A 19,752-nucleotide genomic window follows, 5' to 3' on the forward strand; every position below is an offset into this window, starting at 1 on the left:
TGCGCGCTCCCGAAAAATGACCAACGCTACTTCCAACGTCATTAGTGGGCGGGGCTACAAGATTTTTAACGCCCAAGCGTCCGGTGTATGGAAGGCTATTAAGACATTTAATCATTTCGCGTGCGCATTAGAAGTCTATCGCCACTTGAAATTGGTAGCTGAAGAAAATATATGGAACAAGCTTTTATGTAATATTTTTATTTACTTTTGCTTATTCACGGAAGGAAATCAAAACAGCCCTTTTACCAGTGACAGGGGGAGTATTTTCAAGAAATTAAAAAAATATATAAAACACAAAAATAGCAGACAAATGTGTTTTTCTAGAAAACAAAGTTGTTGATTTATTCTTATTTGTAAGATTAATTTAGATAATAAGAAATTCAGTTTTACATTTCTCTATTTTACATTTTGTGATCAGAGTTTGCTGGTGCAAAAAAGAAATAATAATTTTACTTTTCATAGTCAAAAAGTACATTTTAAATATTTTTGAAGGGTTGCTTCCAAATCTAAAATCAGTGAAGAAATTCGGATAGGAGTTCAGGTATCTCAGGTGTCATTGTTCCTAAGACAAATGTTATTTTACTTTCTATTCACTATAATTTTCAGGCCCTTCAAGATGTTGATTGTTTCTGATGAGGCTCTTTATCTTAAATATAACATGATGTATTGTAAAAAAGTGATTGTGCTATTCGGAAGCTGAAAGCTGTTTACAGATAAATGGGGGGAAGTGGCCTAATGGTTCAGAGCAAGATCAATAGCATTAGGTAGTGAATTAATCTGGACTGAAATTAAATGCACTATGGGTATCAAATTTAAAGCGTTCCAGGTGTCATTAAATAGCAATCTGATTGCCGTAAAAACGGTACAGCTCTGTAGGAAAGACCATGTTAGTGGTTCGGCCGACGTGGACCATTGACTAAAGGGCTCTAAGGAGGAATAAGTCTTATGTCCAACATTTTTCAAACGAAGAAATACATTCTACCTAATACATAAGAAAGAATCAATTATATAAAAATGATCCCTAGTCACATTACATAGTAACCACAAAAAGCAAGAGCAAAACAATCACTGCTGAAAATCCCCAACTACAAAATGACCAAGAATTTAAAATAAGCAGTTTGTAATATGAAATTAACAAAAATAATAATAAAAACATAAATAAATTGAAAATGACTTCTTGTCACATTTTGCAGTAATAACAATACCAATCAGATGGGGTACTATTTAAACCCTCCTGCAAAATCCAGAGTAGAAATGCCTGGATCACTTTTGTTTCACTCTTACTGTTTTACTCCTCATTTGCCTTAATGTGCGTCCTCTGACTCATGGCATCTAACTGAACAATCACCCTTGCATGGGTCATCTCATGTCCATTAAGAGGGAACATCCGGGCCAAATCTTCCATGAAGCACACACGTCACTGGACTCATTCATATGCCTTGACTGAAAAGAGCTTAGTCCTACCAAAGCTCGTCATTAATTAGATTAGATAGCAAGGACTCCTGTTATAACAAAGGTGTCAGTCAGAGCTTCACAGACTAATTGTGATGCGTCTCACCTTTATGTATATCCATGGAAGAGCAGAATCTGAAAGAAGTAAGTGATAGTCTTTACTAAAGCAGTTTATATGCGGATTTCTTTTTATAAGCTTTAGTGTGTAGATTATTGTAACACATGCCTCCATTCATGAAACAATGACAAAAAAGATTGGTTGCCAAGGAGGACATACATTAAATTTAACCTTTTATGACTGAAGACCAGGTCCTTCTATGCACAAATATCTCAGAGGACAAATCGCTACAAAGGTTACAACACATTTGCTGTTTTTATCTAGGCTATTTAAACTAATCTAGCACATGCCCACTTCCAGATAGCTCTGAGTAGCTTTCCTTAGATTACAAAACACATTGTGCTGTAAGTACAACCACAACTCCAAACCTTTCTCAGGAAACCATTTGGTGCTCAATGAAAGGTTTGTCTTTACAAATGGTCTTTAGGGTCTTTTACTATCAGCATTCCCCTGATGGTCTGCAGAGATGAATAAGATCCCCTGGCAGGCGCTCAGGTTATTTTCTCAACACAGTGGCCAGATACTCAGATGCAATCCTTGCAATTACCGCTTATGGAGTACAGCCAACACACTCTGCTCTCTTCTTTGGTTCTGTACTGATTTGGCTTAGAAATAGAAGTAGTAAAAGGGGAAGTGACTTTCCCATATGTCATAGGGAAGAAGCTGAGTTGTTTTTATGAGTCATTATAAAATGGAAAAGCCTGTTAGGAATTTTGCACAATAATTACAGATATGTGAAAAATACAAATGATAAAGTGAATGATTGAATCTGACAAAAAAATAAAAAATAGACTGAAGTTTGTAATTGTAAAGTGACATATTGGGGAAAAAGGTTCAAGAGGCACGTGTGGTTTCGCAAGGCATTGCATTTCATGCATCAACACGTAAATCGAAAAGAAGGACACATGTCTGGTCATGTTTCTCTGTGAATGATCAGTTCTTCATAAAACATTCCCATTTTCTGCATCCAGACTGCAATTTAGTGGCATGCTTGACCTACTCTAGAAACCAACACAAATATAAGTACAGAAACGCTTAACAAAAATCTACACACACCCATTTACATATACAGCTTTCTGAAATCAAAGAAACACAGTTTCTTGTCTTGATTTTCATGCTTTTCAAGCTTAGAATAGCTCTAAAAACTGAAGCAGAGTGTGGTTGGTGTAAGTGTTTGGCCTCCATCTTTTCGTATGCAAAAACATCTCAGGTCTTGTTTTGCTGAGTCATCTTACAGACTCTAACGCCCCTCATTCTTTATAGAGTTGCTCAGTGAAGCTGCAGAAATGTTTCCTGACAAGGACACCATAAATATTTTAGGAATCCAGGCACATGCCCACAGCTGCTGAGAATAGGAGGCTAAATACAAGATGGATGTTAAAGGACATGAATCTGCAAACACGAAGATTTTGATACCCTACTTTTCTCTAAATTCCCTGTATCATTTTGGTAGTCTGTTAAAACTGTCATGCCTTTTGAATGTTTAATTTCATTGTTTCAAAGCAACTTCACCACTTTGCCACTATGTACCACATTATCTTATCACCAAGCCATAGCAGTCTTCTGACACAAACCATAAAACTGACTTCACCAATCATGTGAGAGACTCAGTGACAGCTCAATGGCAAGATCTGTTTTCAGACATGTTGAGGCTTGTTTTAATAGCACCTTGTGAAGTCTGGGATGTCACACAATCATCATGTCAAGAATCACCCGACCTCACTGAAGGAGAAAGATATTTCCCAAAGAAGTCCAGCATGAAAGGGTTGATCGTGCTACCATGATTTTTTTTCCCATCAATTCACATATCTCTTTTGTTGTCATTTCTGTTAAAAAGAACAGCAACTAAAACAAATATGCTATTTAAAAAAAATCTAATGTATTTTGTATAACTGAAATGTCATTGCAATGTAAATAAAGTGCTTGTTGAAATTACAGCCAGCATAGCTTTAACTGCAAATACAAATAAGTACAACTAGTGAAATTAAGTATCAGCAACTGTCATAGTTAAGTGTTGCATCACCTTCTGGGAAAGACACACACCCTTTTCTTTGGAACAATGTTTGATGCTTTGCTTAACCACAAAATGTTACTGACTTATTTGCTGTCAGATAAAAAGGGGCAGAAATGTTTACTTGTGAGACAATCAGAACACAGTTTATACTCACACCAATGTTTAAGCATCACATTCTTCACACTAGTTGGTCTAAAAGTACATCAGAGTTTCATTTATGTGATTCAGAATTTTCTTTTGTTTTTAAGTTTTATTGGCTCTCGTGGCCTTTATTTGATAGTAAATTGACAGGAAATTAGGTAATGAGAGAAAGGGGAAGACATGCAGCAAAGGTCACCAGGCTCAGCATCAAAACTGCAATGTGGGTTGTGGTTAATCCCTGTGCTACCACAGCACCCCTGTGATTTGTGAATTTTACGCAAATTATGGGAGGCATAAAAATTGGAATCGATGATTTTTGCTGATATGTTTCAGAGGCATTGTGGTAGCTAAGGCAATGACGTTTCTTAAAGGAGTCTGGGGTAAAGCGTGTGCACATCTGCAGGTGTTACCATATTGCTTGTGTAGCACACTGACACGCAGAAGCTAGAGACGTGAAATGAAGTATCAGCTACTAAATTACTGTCATAAGTAAGTAAGTGTTGTGTCATCCTCTGTGAAAGGCAAACACCCTTTTTTTGGAACAACATGGGATGCTTTGTTTAACCATGAAATGATACGGTCTCATTTCTTGTCAGATAAAATTTCACATGATCTTGGTACCTGACTGTGTTTATGAGGGATCTCAAAACCTAATTAACCATGATTTTTTTAGAAAACTGAATGTCTGACACCTGTGAGTAAACTTAGGTGAATTGATCCTCTAAATTAAATGTTTAGTGATTTATTTAGATTTATTTTTAAAGCACGATTACAAAATGGGATTAGAAGACCAGGGGTTCTTCACATTCTTTCCTACCTTTCAAAAATCTTAAGGTGCAACTTGGCTTAAGAAATCATTTTCTACATCACTTCAAATGATAGTTTAAAGAACGTCATATCGCTGTCTAATGATTGACAGACAGAAATTAATACACAGATGTTTGTACAGCATTCAATGTGTGCAATCATTGAATGTGACGTAATGTAAAAGATAATGTTTGATATGTTATAAAGCTTGTGTGACCTTTGATAGAACAAGTTTACAAAAAATACATTTGAAATCTGACAAGTTTCAGGCTCTGCATTCTTATATTCTGCTGTTTATTTGGCTTTCTGACAGTAATTTCCAGCTTCTGTCCTTTTTATGAGGACAATTCTTGTTCATGTCTGTATAGCATGAGCAATAATTGTCTGATATTTTTTTTTTACATAACCAGGCCGTGTACAGAGCTGATGTAATTACTCTTTTCTGTTCCCTGTGACTGTGAACAGAGGATTATCTTGAAGGGAGTCATAATAAGCTGACACATGTTACACGAAACCAGAAGGAAGCGTGAAAATTAAACAAGAACCAACAAGAAACTGAACAAGGCCTATAGATGGAAAAGGGATCAAAAGTTACCAAAGCACATATTTTAGCTGAGTTTTTCTTCAACTTAGTCATTCAATATCTATTTTCATTGTTTCCATCCATCCACATATATCCATTGGTTATCCCCACTAATCCTTACACAATTGCCATCCTTCCTTTCTTCCTTACTATTTATGGCAATGACAGGTCTGTATTTCTGTGGCATTTAAATCAAATTTTAGGTTGTACCAAATAAACCTTATTCTAATCATACTTAGAGTAGTTTAAATCAAACTCTGCACTGCCAAAGGACATAAGTTAAACTCCAAGAACTCTGGGTTAAAAGAAGAAATGCCAATTTTGCAACAGAAACTTTATGTGTTTGACTTGTTACAGGGTGTTGACCTTCAAAACATAAAAAACTTTGATAAGATCACAGGTCAGCTCTGATAAATGGGGGCCGCTGGACAAAGTGTTGAGAAATCCACGTAAGCAAACAAAAAAGCACACACACATGCACGCAGCCATGCACAAACACACACACACACATACGCACAAACACGCACATGTTCTCAGCGGCGGTAAGCTATAAGTGATTCTGTCTTTGAGCTGTTTAACTTTTAACTGCAGGGGAAGTCTTCAAGCTATCTGACCTCCACCACGTTTGTCCAGTTAAGGCAAAAGTCAAGGTAGCTGTCGCCAGAGAAACAGAAGCGGATTTCTTGTGACCTGCAAGAAATACCCAAAAATATAACAGCCTAAAAACAGCACTTTTTAGGGTATTACATTTTCATAATAATTGGTCTTGCTTTTCTCATCAGCTTTTGCCAGTTAAACTTGAGATGATTTTAGAAAGCTGATATAGCTGCAAAAACAGTTTCAAACCACAATCTAAATAAAATCAAAATTAGTTGTGAAAAGAGTGCAATAATGTTAATATATTTCATAATATATTAACCTAAACTTAGCCAGATGTTAGTTGTGGTAGTTTGAATGTTTCTTGTTAAATGAAGTAACTTAGACATCACAGAAAACATGTTAGCATCTTTTAGAAGACCTTCATTATTGACACATTGTGCTTATTTTGCAAGAAAGGCAGCATATTACCTGTTGTATTATTCTTCTTTATCTACATTGTTGCTAAAAACCAACAACGTCTTATCATTGTTGGGTTTGATTTGATTTGTTGTGGCACCAAATGTCAGCTGATCTGTTCTCCTGTATCAAACCATAATATTTATGACCGTATCATAACAAGTCCACACTGGCCTTGTTTTTCCTGGCTATCAATATAAAAACATACTGCACTTAATCCATGTGTCCTCACGAGCAACGTATTAATGAAGTCTTAAACAGATAAATAATCTGACACAATTTTGAAATTTTTATATCAATCAACAAATTTTGCTGCAAATATCCTATGTCCTAATTAAAAAAAAAACAGTTTTTCACAAGTTTAGAAAACCTACATTTTTAAAGAATTATTCTTAAAATGGAACAGTGAAAATTAATAAAACGGATTAAATGACTAAATATTTTATGACTTGGTTGCAGCAGGAAGAGCTTCTTAATATGAATTTTTCTCTATAATAGGGATCTCCTATTATTAAGTCCACATGAAGTCATGTTGTTTAATGGCCCCACATTGCGGCCCAGTTTCCTGTGTACATTTCCTAAATGCCACAATTCATTGGTAGCTTAAAGTGTTGATGGTTCGACCCAGAGTCTTTTGTTTGACCAAAAACAAAGTCAGTCAATTCTTGGAATCTTTTTTATTATTGTGTTGCCATCCAGCAGCTTTGGTATTAAAGGAAAAAACATCAACAAAACAAACAAAAAAGAAAAACAGTGAGCTTAAAGGAATGCTTCAGGGTTTCTGAAGTGACCTTATGTCGATCAGTTACAAACACTTAATCTCAGATGCATAATCTTTTTTCCATTTCGAGGGAAGCAAGTCCAGTTTTAGTTTTTAGCAAAACCTTAATAAATCTGCCCCTGTAACATACAAACAGTTTAATGGGTATCTATCTATACTGATAGATGAACTGCATTTCTTGTAGGACATGCAATAAATTCACTAACTTCTTTACACATAAAATGTAACATTTAGAGTTATTCTGCACATAAACATTAAATCCAGTACTTGTGCGATGTCTAATCAAAACAAATGCAGAAAAAAAACACAATTCTAGCAACTTAAACATAAAATACTTATGAATAAAGAAGAATTCATAAATCAATAAAGCTCTGCCTCCTGCTGTCGTGATTTCCTACCTACCACCTTGTTTGAGGCAGTTCTGCAGGTGATTTCATCTGATTTGATTCAAATAGTGAACCCAGCCCTCTTTTCACATGGCTTTCAAAACAGCACTTATCAAATCACTGATAAAAACAAACAATCTGGACAATCAGGATTACTAACAGTAGTGACAATTAGTTTGATAACTTTTCATCTGTCCCATTCAGAACATATAGTGATATCAATCTTTACTTTCAGCTTTACTGTAAACACTCAAAATCTGGTGGAGAAATATTCAAACTGTGGCATGCTTAATGTGGACAAAATAATGTCAAAGACGAGAATAATGAGGAGGAATACATCAAACATGAATAACCATAGTAAGCATAACATCAGAAATAGATGTTTTTTTTTATCACTCTGTGATATTGGGTCTTGCATTAAACACACATGCAGTCATTTCAAGAATAATCCCTGTCCTTCTCACTTCCAAGGTCTTTGAGCAGATGCACAGAACCACCTCAGTGTTGGTGATGCGCTTCTCCTCTCTACATTTTCTTCTTCCTTCCCATTCTTCTTCTTCCTGTTGAAAAGGAGCGAAACCCAATCACAGTTCGCCTCCATGTACCCGATGTTGTGTACACCCACCCACCTGCAGTAAACAAACACACATATGCAGCTGCACATGGTGTAATTAGAAAAAACAAGCGGTGACCTTGTTGGTTCTCCTGTGCTGAAATATAAATCTGCCCACGAGCCTCCATCGCTGCGTTGCCATGGAGAAGTGTATTAGTAATCTGAAGCCCGTCGACGTGGGCTTCTTTGGAATCACTGAGGCAGACATGCTTTGAATATTAATTTGTCTCTTACAGCCCGTATGCTATCCTAAAAGATTGCATAACATATATTTTTGGAATATTTGTTTTCTAAGCACATTTTAGAATCACAGTGAGGGAATTTCAGCATATAATACAGCTCAGAAAATGTTAAAGTGTGACATAGTCTCTGTAATATTCTTTAAATTTAACTTGAGAAACTACATTTCCTGGGGCAAATCATAAGTTAAATAAAAGAGGTTTTAGGCCTCACACTGGTTTCCTATTAACTTTATTAGTTTTTCTGATAGTTGTTGCAGACGTTCAGAGTAACAATCTTCAGTCAGACCAGAGTTAATGGTTTCCTCTGGGAAAGTTCCAAGCTGTAAAGTTAGTTTTTAGAAGTCACACTGTGAACTAGGTTCATTTTTATTGTGCTTTCTATAAACACATTTATGATAATGCTCTGGTGGTTAACGCTGTAATTATGATAAGACCAACTTCAGTTTATCTCAGCTGAAGCGACTGTCACATGAATTACAGCGACTTTACTGTAAAACATGAAGGTAATATTTTTGACAAATTATATAATTATGTTTTTCTGTCTTTTTTTTTTACGATAGTAAAATTATTTCACTCATATTTTATTTTTTTTTTTGCACATCTTTCACCGCCATGCTAAAATTTGCAGTGACTAAATGTTGTGCTTTTATAGGGTAGAATCTGATTTGTGTGACATGCAAATGCATTCAGCCTTGTTTACTCTGATGCCAATAAATAAAACATAGTGCAATTGATCATGGATTTTTTCTTTGTGTGGGTCAGACTACTAATTAAATGCATCAGTCTTCTGTGTAAACAATTTATAACCCACATGAACAGAAGAAGCACTGAAATGTGACACAGCACTCCACTGTTTACAGAAGCAATAATGACAGTTTATGTGTCATTTATCTATTTATTTTTATAATCTCAATTGTATTCTAGCAAGTAGATAAAACTTGCTAGAAGTTGTATCTACTTTGATAAAACTTCTTTTCAAGCTGCTATTTCTTTTGAGAAAAACATCTGGTTAATGTTTTTTATAGCTGACCTTGGAAGCACGGGCAGATTTTCCATTCTGGACCTTGCTTATCTTGTTAAAGTTAAGCTTGAAGAAGCAAATGTTTTATTTATGCTGTTCTTCCATGTTCTTCCATTCTCTCACTGATTTTCAAAGATTAACATCTACATGTTACCTTCCTCAAGGCCATGGGAAGTGAAAGTTGATGATGAAACTCATGTTGTTATCCTGAGCTTTCAATTGTGCAGAGAAACAGTTTTGAAAACATTGTGTCCTTCCTTACACAGTCACACATGATGCTTTCTTCTTTTTTATCAAACACTGGTTCCAAAACACTTTGCTCCCACAAAATCTGCTGTTGTAAGAGGACAAGCTCATTAAGAGGACTGAAGTTGGATAAAAATGCCGTGAGAAACATTTCGTGAAGAAAAGATAAAACTATTCTTCTCACAACATACAGCACATCAATTTTTTTCTGTAGTTCTAGTATTGTATGTTTCGACTGGTGTTCTAGAGCCATTGTTCTCTAGTATATTAGAGAACAATGGCTCCAGACAAAAAAAGGAACAAAATCTTGACTTGTTCTTATCTAGAGGACCATAGATACTATTGCATAACTCCTCTGCCCAGCCTTGAGGACTTCATTCTTTTGAACTCAAAGCCTTTTTGTCTGCTCTCAGTGCTGACCCTCTTATTCCATTAACTTCCAACACATTTATGTTTAGAAAGCAACAGAAGACAGATACTCTCTTTATGCTGTATTGTTGTATAGGTGCAACAGAAGTTAAGTTTCAGAGTTCATTTTGTCCCTTCATGATGAAAGTAAAAAGAGGAAGCTTCATTTGTGAAAACAGGACATGTCATATGACTGACTTAAATTCCTCCAGTAATGCTACTTTAGCATCTGAAAAAGTTTCATATCCTCCAAACAACCGTGGTGTCACTGAGAATTAACTTCTGCTGCAAATGTTTTGTTTGCTTACTTCTGACAATCTGCAACCAAGTAGCACTTGGACATCTTCAGTTTTGTGAAAGGATCACTTAAATGATCAATTGGTTGGTAAATTATAAGGACAGAGAGTAAAGCCCTTACATCTGATACAAACAAGAATATTTTAATTTGTCACATTTTTCTAAACCATAACTAGGTAAATTTTCCAGTGATTTACGTGAAAAATATCTGCAACACGCAAGTCTTGTCCTTGCCATTCTGCGAGTTTGTCCGCCTCGCCCTTGTTGTCGGTTGCTCTCTCACTCTATGGCACGCCCACAAAGGCACACACATGCCGACACACACGTACACTCACTGTTCTCTCAGTCTGTGAAAAACAAGGCAGGAATGAACTCTTACTGATGTGATCAGCGTTAGGGCTTGGGAAAGGCAGGAATGTGCAGACGAAACAACATCTCAGTGTCTTACATAGTCACAACTGGCTTGACAGGTCTATATCTTTGCTTTCCCCCCCCCCCCCTGACCTTCCCATATGAGTCTAACATTTTATTTCACATGCATAATATGTGCATGCTTCTGTGGTTTAAAACTTAAAGTGTGTCTACATTAGTCCAAATATTTAATGTACAGTATCTGCTTCTCTTTTTTTCCTTTACTTATTATTTTTGGATAAAAATAGTCTCTAACCAGAAAAAGGAAAGCAATATTGTCAACTGTGTGCTTAATTTACTCACGAGAGTGGCTGCATGAGACAGAGGGAATGAGGGAAACTGTTTGTCCGTACAAGTGCAGGCATTCATGTGTCAGTTCAGCACAGTATGTGTCTATGAAAGGCAGAGACCCTGAGAGGGAGAAAGAGATAAAAAGAAAGAATGGCAGGGATTATGAGGGGTATGCTGGTGTGAATAAGCTAAACCAGTGAGCCTCATTGGTCAGATTGGTTGTTTTCACCACAAAAGATGGAATTTACAGCTATGACAGGCTGTAAACCCAGAGATTAGGTCTGTTGGGCAACACAGCGCCAGGCCTCGAGGCAGCCTTTTCATTTGGCTTGTTGGAAGAGCGGAGGCATATGTCATGTGGTTCGTGTTTGGGAGACGGCGTGGCTGACATTGTGGTGCTGTCATGCTTGGTCAAGTGAACCTGGTAATGTCAGTAATTTGAAACTTTTCAAGCTATGGAAAACTACAACGTAGCACACAGAAACACCTGGAAGTAAGCTTGAGTTCATAGAGGGCATGTCAAATTCTTTAGTGGCTTTTGCATAAGAAAAATTTGTTTTAAAATGATTACATACATATGCAAAACATTCCTCTATAAGATAATTAATATCGCCTAAGAATTTAATCAGGGATTTATGTCATAAAACCAAATAAAATAGTGTGTAAAAGGGAATTGTATTTAAAACAATCCATTGTTTCAAAAATATTCACAAATAAAATGTATTAAAATTGGGAATTTATTTTACTCAATGCTTTCTTTCCTCTGATATCCTCAAATAAAATCCATTCTCATCAGTCACTTTCAGAAGTTATCTAGCTCAGTGGTTCTCAAATGGGGGTACGCGTACCCCTGGGGGTACGTGGAGGTACTGCAGGGGGTACGTAAAGTTTTTCAAAATATCTTTAAAAAAATCAGTTGGCTCCTCATAATAAGTCTTGGGAAAAATTATTTTGTAAAAAGTTCGATAAAATATAAATGTGTGTTCATGCACTGAATTTTATATTCAGTATTTAGTTTCAATATCCTTTAAAATAAAATGGAATTAGCAGTGTTTTGCATATTTCAGTTTTGACTGGTTTTATGCCTTCCTGGTGGTCACTGTGTTCTGTTTTTCTTTTTTGTTTTTACATGCAATGTTTGTAATATGGATGTATTTATCAGGTTCACTGATATAAGGTGTTCGGCTTTAATAAATCAGACAGTGATTTTACAGCACTATTTTTTTCTTCCAAAAATGTTTTGCCCGTGTCAGGGGGTACTTGACTAAAAATATATTTTTAAGGGGGTACATCACTGAAAAAAAGTTTGAGAACCACTGATCTAGCTAATAACTTGAGTCTAAATCTGTGTAATTTAATCTCACAATAAACCCGACTGTTCTGTGAGGGTCTCAGAGGTTTGCTAGATTATTAGAGAACAAGCATTATAAGGAAGATCAGAAAACACAGCAGACCAGTCAGGGATAAATGTGTTTGGGTTTGGCTATAAAACAAAATTTCAAGTTTGCCACATTTTACAGAGGACTTTTCAACATCTCAGCAAATCACAACCAGTTATGAAAGGTTACCTTCAAGTTCAGTCTATTGAACGTTGCCTCCTCTTCCAGATTCCACCAATCTGCATACAAATGTTTGTGGTGGTGATGCTCCTAACAGGAAGAGGGGCATCTAATCTTATACAGCTGGAGGCCCCATTTGACCATGAGCCAGCCCGGAGACTCAGGGACATGAAAGGAGCTGAAGAGGAAATAAACAATATCCAAGACTAAGAAAATGCAAGAAAAGCTGAGAAACTGAATACAGAGAAATGAGCTAAAATTAGGAGAACGAATTATATTTGTTGTGAATCAGTGCTTTTTAAATGAGCCGAAACCTATTTACCTCGTCTGGTGTTTTTTGAAAACCAAAGATATTCTCAACCTGTTGGCTCTTTTAAATCAGAACTGAAGGTATATGATTAATATAAATATTTTTAATTATGTGTAAAATTTTTGATTGTTTGACAAAACCTTTGAATTATTTATATTATATAGATTTAATATAACTGTCTTTTGTCTGTAGTTCTCATTGTAATCTAAATGTTTTTGCCCTTTTTTATTAGTTTATTTTACACTAATAAAGTTTTACTTTGCCTTACTTATATGCTGTTAGTGGTTGTTATATAAACATTCCCTTTCTAAGTTTGCTGTCCAGCAAATGTTGCAAACACAGCAACATGAAAACAGACAGATACAGGCAAATCATAGATAAACACACCACCAGATTATTCTGACCTCAGTAATCTGCCGACGGTGCTTTTGATATTGTTTAGAGATAAATTTATTCTGTGAAACAAAGTAAAAATTTATTTTACTTTAACAAAAGTAAAGTAAACATGACATTAAAAGTAGATGAAAGGGACATTGATTAAAGCCATAGTTACTATGACATTTACCCTAACTTGTCTACAAATGAATTAGGAATTTTCCATTTGAACAAATTCCTTGCCTCTAAGAAGGTTTTTAAAGGTGAATTTGTTGCTCACCTAAAAATGTGCAGAATTCTAAGACAAGTTAACTATCACTGCCTTGGCTTATAAGAGCAATAAATGTGTAGGAGAACATGTTCTAACAATCCCTATTTTTTGTGAGAGCATTTGAGGTACACGATGCGCCTCCAGCTTCTTTTTTGATCTGAAAAAGCAGGTGTCTTATTGTTACAGAGAAACGTGTTGTGTAATCACTGCACTGCCAGATTTGGAAAGATGTCATTTCCATGAACTCTGGCCTTCCTCTTTGTTTGCCATGCAAAATCATCAGCAACACGGGTTGTCTGTCCTCATTAGCTGAGCAAATCCTGGTTAGTGAGGTCAGGACTTATATTTGAATATTTCCACATATCTTTCCATTAACATCCTGCAGTAAACACCTAGTAAAGTTAAATGGAAAAAAAATACAAAATACTAGACTGATGTCAAACAATGTGTTATTAGATGCTTTACATTGCACATGTGCATTTTTTGTTTCATTTTCTTCTTATCCCTTCTAACATTTTAAGGACTCTTTCTAAAAAGTGGTGAAATAGTTCCCCCTAGTGCTAAAACAAATATAATGTCTGTATTTTCCTTTGAAAAGAAGACAGTTCAAAACAAGTTATGCGCAGAAGAAAATTTTTATGGAGCTTGAGAATTGAATGCATTGATGTCGAATGTTAAATTTAAAAATATAAATAATTTATTTTTGTCTGACGACTGTGAAAAAAACGCCACATGTGTCAGAAATAAATCCAAAAGTTTAAAGTTGTCCAATGGGGCTTCCTTAGAATTTTTCAGCCTAATTCTTAGCGTCCACTTAAATTCCTTCCTACATTCTATAAGTCTTTCAATCTATATAATATACAGTGACAATGTTATACAGACAAGTGTTTATTGAGAAGGGACACGTTATCTTCAACATACGGTTTTTTTGATAGATACTCACTGAAAACTTGCCTTGTCATTGATAACAGCTGAGGTGATTGTCAAAAGGTTATTTCCATTTCCAAACACTTTTAATAACAAGAAAGGGCCTCCTGCCTCGTCTCCTCTCACATCTGCACCATATTTAACAATTAGCCACCAGTCACTGTTTAAGTTCTTCATTTTATTTTACTCCATCTGGGATTCTGTTACATAACTCCTTGTGTATTTTCCTCTCATACTCGTAAGTTGTTATTGGTTTAATTGTTACATTTCTTCAAGATGAAGCTCCAGTCTGCATTTTGATCCTGCTTCAAGCTGACACAATAAATGATCACATTTAAGATTGAACAAAAAAACAAGTGTGAACAAGATAAGCTACAAAACCTTTATTTCAAACAAATGTTTCAAATAATTGCTCTGAAAATATTGTCAGGCTTTTGAGACAGTAAACAATGAGAGACTGCAGAATTAAATTCAGTAAAGAAAAAACTCTAAAAAGAGCAAAATGGGTTTTAGGAAAAACTAGGCAGCTTTTGAGTCATTTCTATGCAACTCGCATTTTTGACATTTTAACTATCGACTGAATTGTCACTCCAGTAAATGTGCTGTATGAGTTTAGTAAAGAGATGGGTTTTGATTCCCAGAGATGGATGAGTTTTGGTTTGAACTGTGCAAATAAACGCAACAACAGACACAAAAGACCTTGAGAAGATACTGGCTGTTAGACAAAAGCAGGTCTAACAAAAGCTAGACCTGCTTTTGTTCAGGTCTGAAGAAAAGCAGGTTGGCTTGCATTTCTACATGTAGTTACATTTAAAACCATATGTAAATTATAGACCCAGGACTTTTTTATGCTATTATAAAAATGACAAAGTGCTCAAGGTTTCATTAAGAAAATAAAATCTACTTTTTTGATGATTGTTTTACTGTTTTTTGTTGTTGTTGTTTTTGTTGTAGTGACATAAAAGTTTTCCCTACAGTTATCACACTTGCATTTTTTGCTCAGGTGTCCTAAATAATCTTTTTTAGCTATTAAGGATTTATTTTATTTATTTACTCCAATAAATCGATTTTTTTTTTTCAATTTAGAGGCGATATCAGCTTATTGCCACTAGATGGAAGTGCAGACTTGAAATCTCAGTCTTCACACATCTGTTTTCAACTTGTTGCACTTCAACTTGTGGATTTTTCAGTATCTAAAATCCATCCATCCATTTTCTTACACCCTTGTCCCCAGTGGGTTCGGGAGGTGCTGGTGCCAGCATATCTAAAAGCCAACCCACTATTTATTTTTTTCTTAAACGTTGCATCTATTGACAGAAGACAATAGAGAATACACAACAACCTAAATTGATTAGTAAAAAGAGTTTTAAAAAAACCCGAGTGGAGTAATTTTATATAATAAAAAAAAACCCCGACCTTCTGCGTTAATATTTTAAAGTGAGCTATATTAGTAGGCAGATATTTTCTAATAAACAAAATGCACGCAAGATGTCTCGCGAAACCGATTCTTGTCCAATGGAACAGGCTCTGCGCCTCGGAGATTGTGTGGCCAGCTTAGAGGTGGTCTTTGTATGTCGGAGCAGATGAAGGGTCCTGACTCTGCAGAGCCAGAGCCGCTGGGACCGGGAGTGCAGCTCATAGACCTCTGAGCAGCTGCAGGAACCACAGAGGCGCACTGAAGGAGTCACTCTGCACTTCATAAACCGCTCTGATGTCTCTGCCCTCATGTCGACACTCGCCCTGAGGGTCACACTGGCGAAACCCAGCTGTACAAAAACTCTGTCAGAGAAGAAATCCTGGACTTTTGAACTTATGTGGCTCTTGATTTTACTGTCAGTGGCCCTTTCAGCCGCGCAGGACTCAGACACCCTGGCCAAGAACGAGGACATCCCGGAGGGAGCGTCCACCCTGGCGTTCGTTTTCGATGTGACCGGCTCCATGTACGACGACCTGGTTCAGGTCATCGAGGGAGCGTCTAAGATTTTAGAGACATCCCTGAGCCGACCGAAGAGACCGCTGTATAACTTCGCTCTGGTGCCCTTTCATGACCCAGGTAACAGATCAAAAGAAATAAATGCATGCATAAAAAAAAAAAAAACAACAACAACAAAACTTTCATTTTATTTGTGCAATTTTTCTCAGTTCTGCTTTTTCTGTTAAAACAAAAGTCCATGTGCAGTTTTGAACAAACTGGGAAAAATATGAAACTTGTTCAGATCGTTTTTTTAAGTCAAGTTAGTGTAAAAAATGAAACTTTTTAATTTATTTTTGCACATAGACCTTCTTAGATGAATGTCTTACACTGATGATTAATAAATGCCCTCCCACCCCCAAATTTCTGATGAGTTTGGTCACATGATTGACACAATTATGTCAATCATGTGAGGGAACGTGGAACATTACAATAAACAATTTTTAATAATTATTTTGAAAATGAAAGAAAAATCAGCTAAAATTTTCTGCTCATTCACTTTGACTTAAAAAACTGAAAGCTGCTTGTATGTGATATTTTGAAGTTGGGAATGGTGATTAGGAAAAACAAAGTCTGTCTTTTGCTGCTGTAATGGTTTCTGATTACAAAATCAAAAGATCATAAAACATCCTGCAACCTATACTCTTATTTTTTGGGGTTTGGAAGGTCCATAAACCAAAATATAGATAGCTATCACAAGCCAGCCCTTTTCTCAGTAATTGCGAAATAAATCATGAGCCATTCTAGATTTTAGAAGCTGATCTAAGTTTGTCCGCATGCTGTAATTCCACATTGATGCACTGGAACGTCATCGATATGTTTTCATATTTGTGGACCACACAGATTTTAAACCTCAGCCGGGAACAACTTTATGAACATGTGTCTTAAATTTAAAAACTGCTGGAATAACATGGAAGCTGAGTCTGGAAAATAATGAGATTTTGCTGTATAAAATTTGTTGAACCTTGAATAGTTTGAGAGTGTTTGGTGATTGAATTTTATTCTTTGTCGTCCAAACAAAAGCTGTTTAAAAGATGGAAGATGCGATAGTTGGTTGACACTCCGTCCTCTGAATGTTCCTCACCTCCTCCCCAGCAGGAACTGTTGGACTTGGTCTCTCTGTGCAGATGTTAGGACTGAAGATCTCTTTCATTAGCATTCCATCATGGGTGACCTCCAGGCTCTTAGTTTTGTAACAGCTTGACGATTGTCATCACCTTAAGTGCTCTCTCATTCTCAGCAGTAAGGTCTAGACAATATATCATTTAACACCAATGTCACACTGCAGGTCTGAACTGGCAAATAGTCACATAAGGCTGTTCACTGCAACAAATTCTGTGTTTAAGAGACACTTAAAGAGATTGATTGCAATTATTTTCAAAGTGCTTAGGGAAAAACACACAGGAACAACGACTTTTTAATAATAAAAAAATGAAATTTGACACTTTTCCAGGAAACACTAAAAGGAAGAGGTGAGCAGACAACTCTGAATGAATCTGATTATTTTTGCATGTTTGGATGCTTTTTAGCTTAAATGTAAAAAAAAGACACATTCAACACTCAAAATAAGAATTGCCTTGATAGATGAAAAATCTAAAGTCATATTTTGACAATGTATTGCAGCATCCTTTCCATAAATGTTAATGCCTCTTGGTGTAAGTTTGCTCCCACAGCCTGAACATTTTTATGTCAAATACTGTAAGCAGGTTAATATAAAAATACCTGAACCAGGAGACCTGAAGGAAAAGAAAATAAATTAATAGACAGATGATCTGTGCGGTGAACACAAATTCCTCATCCAGATGTTTCTCTGCTGGTTTTCAACATTTTTTTCTGAAGCACATATTCTTATTTCTCTGATCTGCGAGCATTCATCTTAAAAAATAATCACATAATACAAGGTGCAAATCTGGGTTTTTTTTACATATAGATGTAATAAATATCCAAGTCATTATGCATTTTTTGAGTGTGGAATTTATTAGGATGTGATATAAGAACTGCAATGCTTTGACGTATCAACAGAAATGGAAAAAAAACTTTCGTCTTGGACTAAGTTTAGGTTTTCACACACTTATTCCTTTTTGATCAAGTAAATTCTGAGATGATCTCACAGTTACAACAGCCTGAATTTGAGCTTCCATATCGTCTCCTTTTTACAGACTTTACAGCTGTGTGTATGTCCTTCGCTGACAAGTGACATTCGTTTGCTTCTGAAGATGTTTACGAGGATGTCAGAGGGAAACCCCTCAGGGAGTAGAGGAATGATCAGCACAACACACTGCGAGCAGGGGTAGCTGAACATTTTTCCAAATGTTGTTTTGACCCCGGATCTCTGCCTTCCCTTCCGTCTCCTTCTCTGTTTTGTTTTCCTTGGGACATTTATGACACAGATCCATTTTCTTTCCGTTTTATCCAGCCCAGTGCGATAACACAGCCCCTCCTGTTTGATCTGGCTGCTTTTACATCAGAAGTCTTTATATTTATTTTGCAATCTGACTCGATAAACACAACATTGTGTGCTCTTCTAAAGTCTATACTCTCGCAAGTTTCTAAGAGAGTCTGTGTATGAAGCAAAAATTGTGAGGAGCACGCCTGGATATTGGGGTCAGGCCTGTATGGGAAGATAACCAGGAAGTCTCCCCCCGAAACTCCATCCTGCAGGGAGAAAAAAGAGGAAAGAAGCAGGATTCCTTCACAAGCCATTTTACTGCAGTCATGCAGTCCTATTCTAGTGGAAAGAAGTTTATTCATAGTGCCTTTCAAAATAACTTTGATTTAATTCTGTCACCTCATAAATCCACACAAATATAGTATCGAGATATGTTCACCAAACTCTCGACTACGATTTTCAAAAATGATACATGGTTTGCGAAACTTGCATTGTGTGCTTAGTCATAATCGAAAAATAATGTTATATTGACATTTATTTCATTGAAACACATTTTATAGATTAACTACAGACTGTCTTAAAGACTTTATTTCAGTTACAGCTAATGAAAACATTTAAGATTAGAACAGTATATCAGATCAATAAAAAACTTAATGCAGAAATGCAACCTAATGAAAAGTATATTTAATACAAATAAGATTAGACTATATGGCTGAAAATTTAATCATAATATCAATAATTATCGATTTAGTTTTTGTTTTAAATGTCTGAAATGCTGCCAAACTGGTGGCTTGACTTTTCTTGTTGTATCCATAGTTTGTCCTCCATGCTGTTATTTTTTTAGTTAGTAATTATGAAGCACAGCGGCAAAATCTGAAACTGCAGCTTCACAAAACAGTTGTATTCATTCTTAAATTAAATCAAACACGTACTAATTTGGTGACTTTTTGAGGTAACTGGTTGCGCTAGATTTTATTTGCAAGGAGAAGAGAAAATCCAAATGTGTTGAACATTTTCAGGTTTGTATTTGTTAAACCTTTGAGAGATAATCAAGTAGAAGATCAACTCATGAAACACATTTG

The 19,752-nt window shown here is 35.9% G+C and overlaps 1 protein-coding gene across 1 annotated transcript in view; it reads left to right on the forward strand.

The window, feature by feature from the left end:
* The first annotated feature begins 15,978 nt into the window (after positions 1-15,978).
* The window catches only part of hmcn1 (hemicentin 1), a 77,311-nt gene continuing 73,537 nt past the window's right edge, over positions 15,979-19,752 (forward strand). Inside the window, exon 1 of the mRNA XM_055048531.1 lies at positions 15,979-16,362. Coding sequence (XP_054904506.1) covers positions 16,035-16,362 — 328 coding nt within the window. The 5' untranslated portion in view covers positions 15,979-16,034. The remainder of the gene's footprint in view (positions 16,363-19,752) is intronic.

Source organism: Poeciliopsis prolifica, unplaced genomic scaffold, assembly GCF_027474105.1.
Source record: "Poeciliopsis prolifica strain line A6 unplaced genomic scaffold, Auburn_PproV2 SCAFFOLD002, whole genome shotgun sequence".
NCBI classification, from domain to species: Eukaryota; Metazoa; Chordata; class Actinopteri; order Cyprinodontiformes; family Poeciliidae; genus Poeciliopsis; species Poeciliopsis prolifica.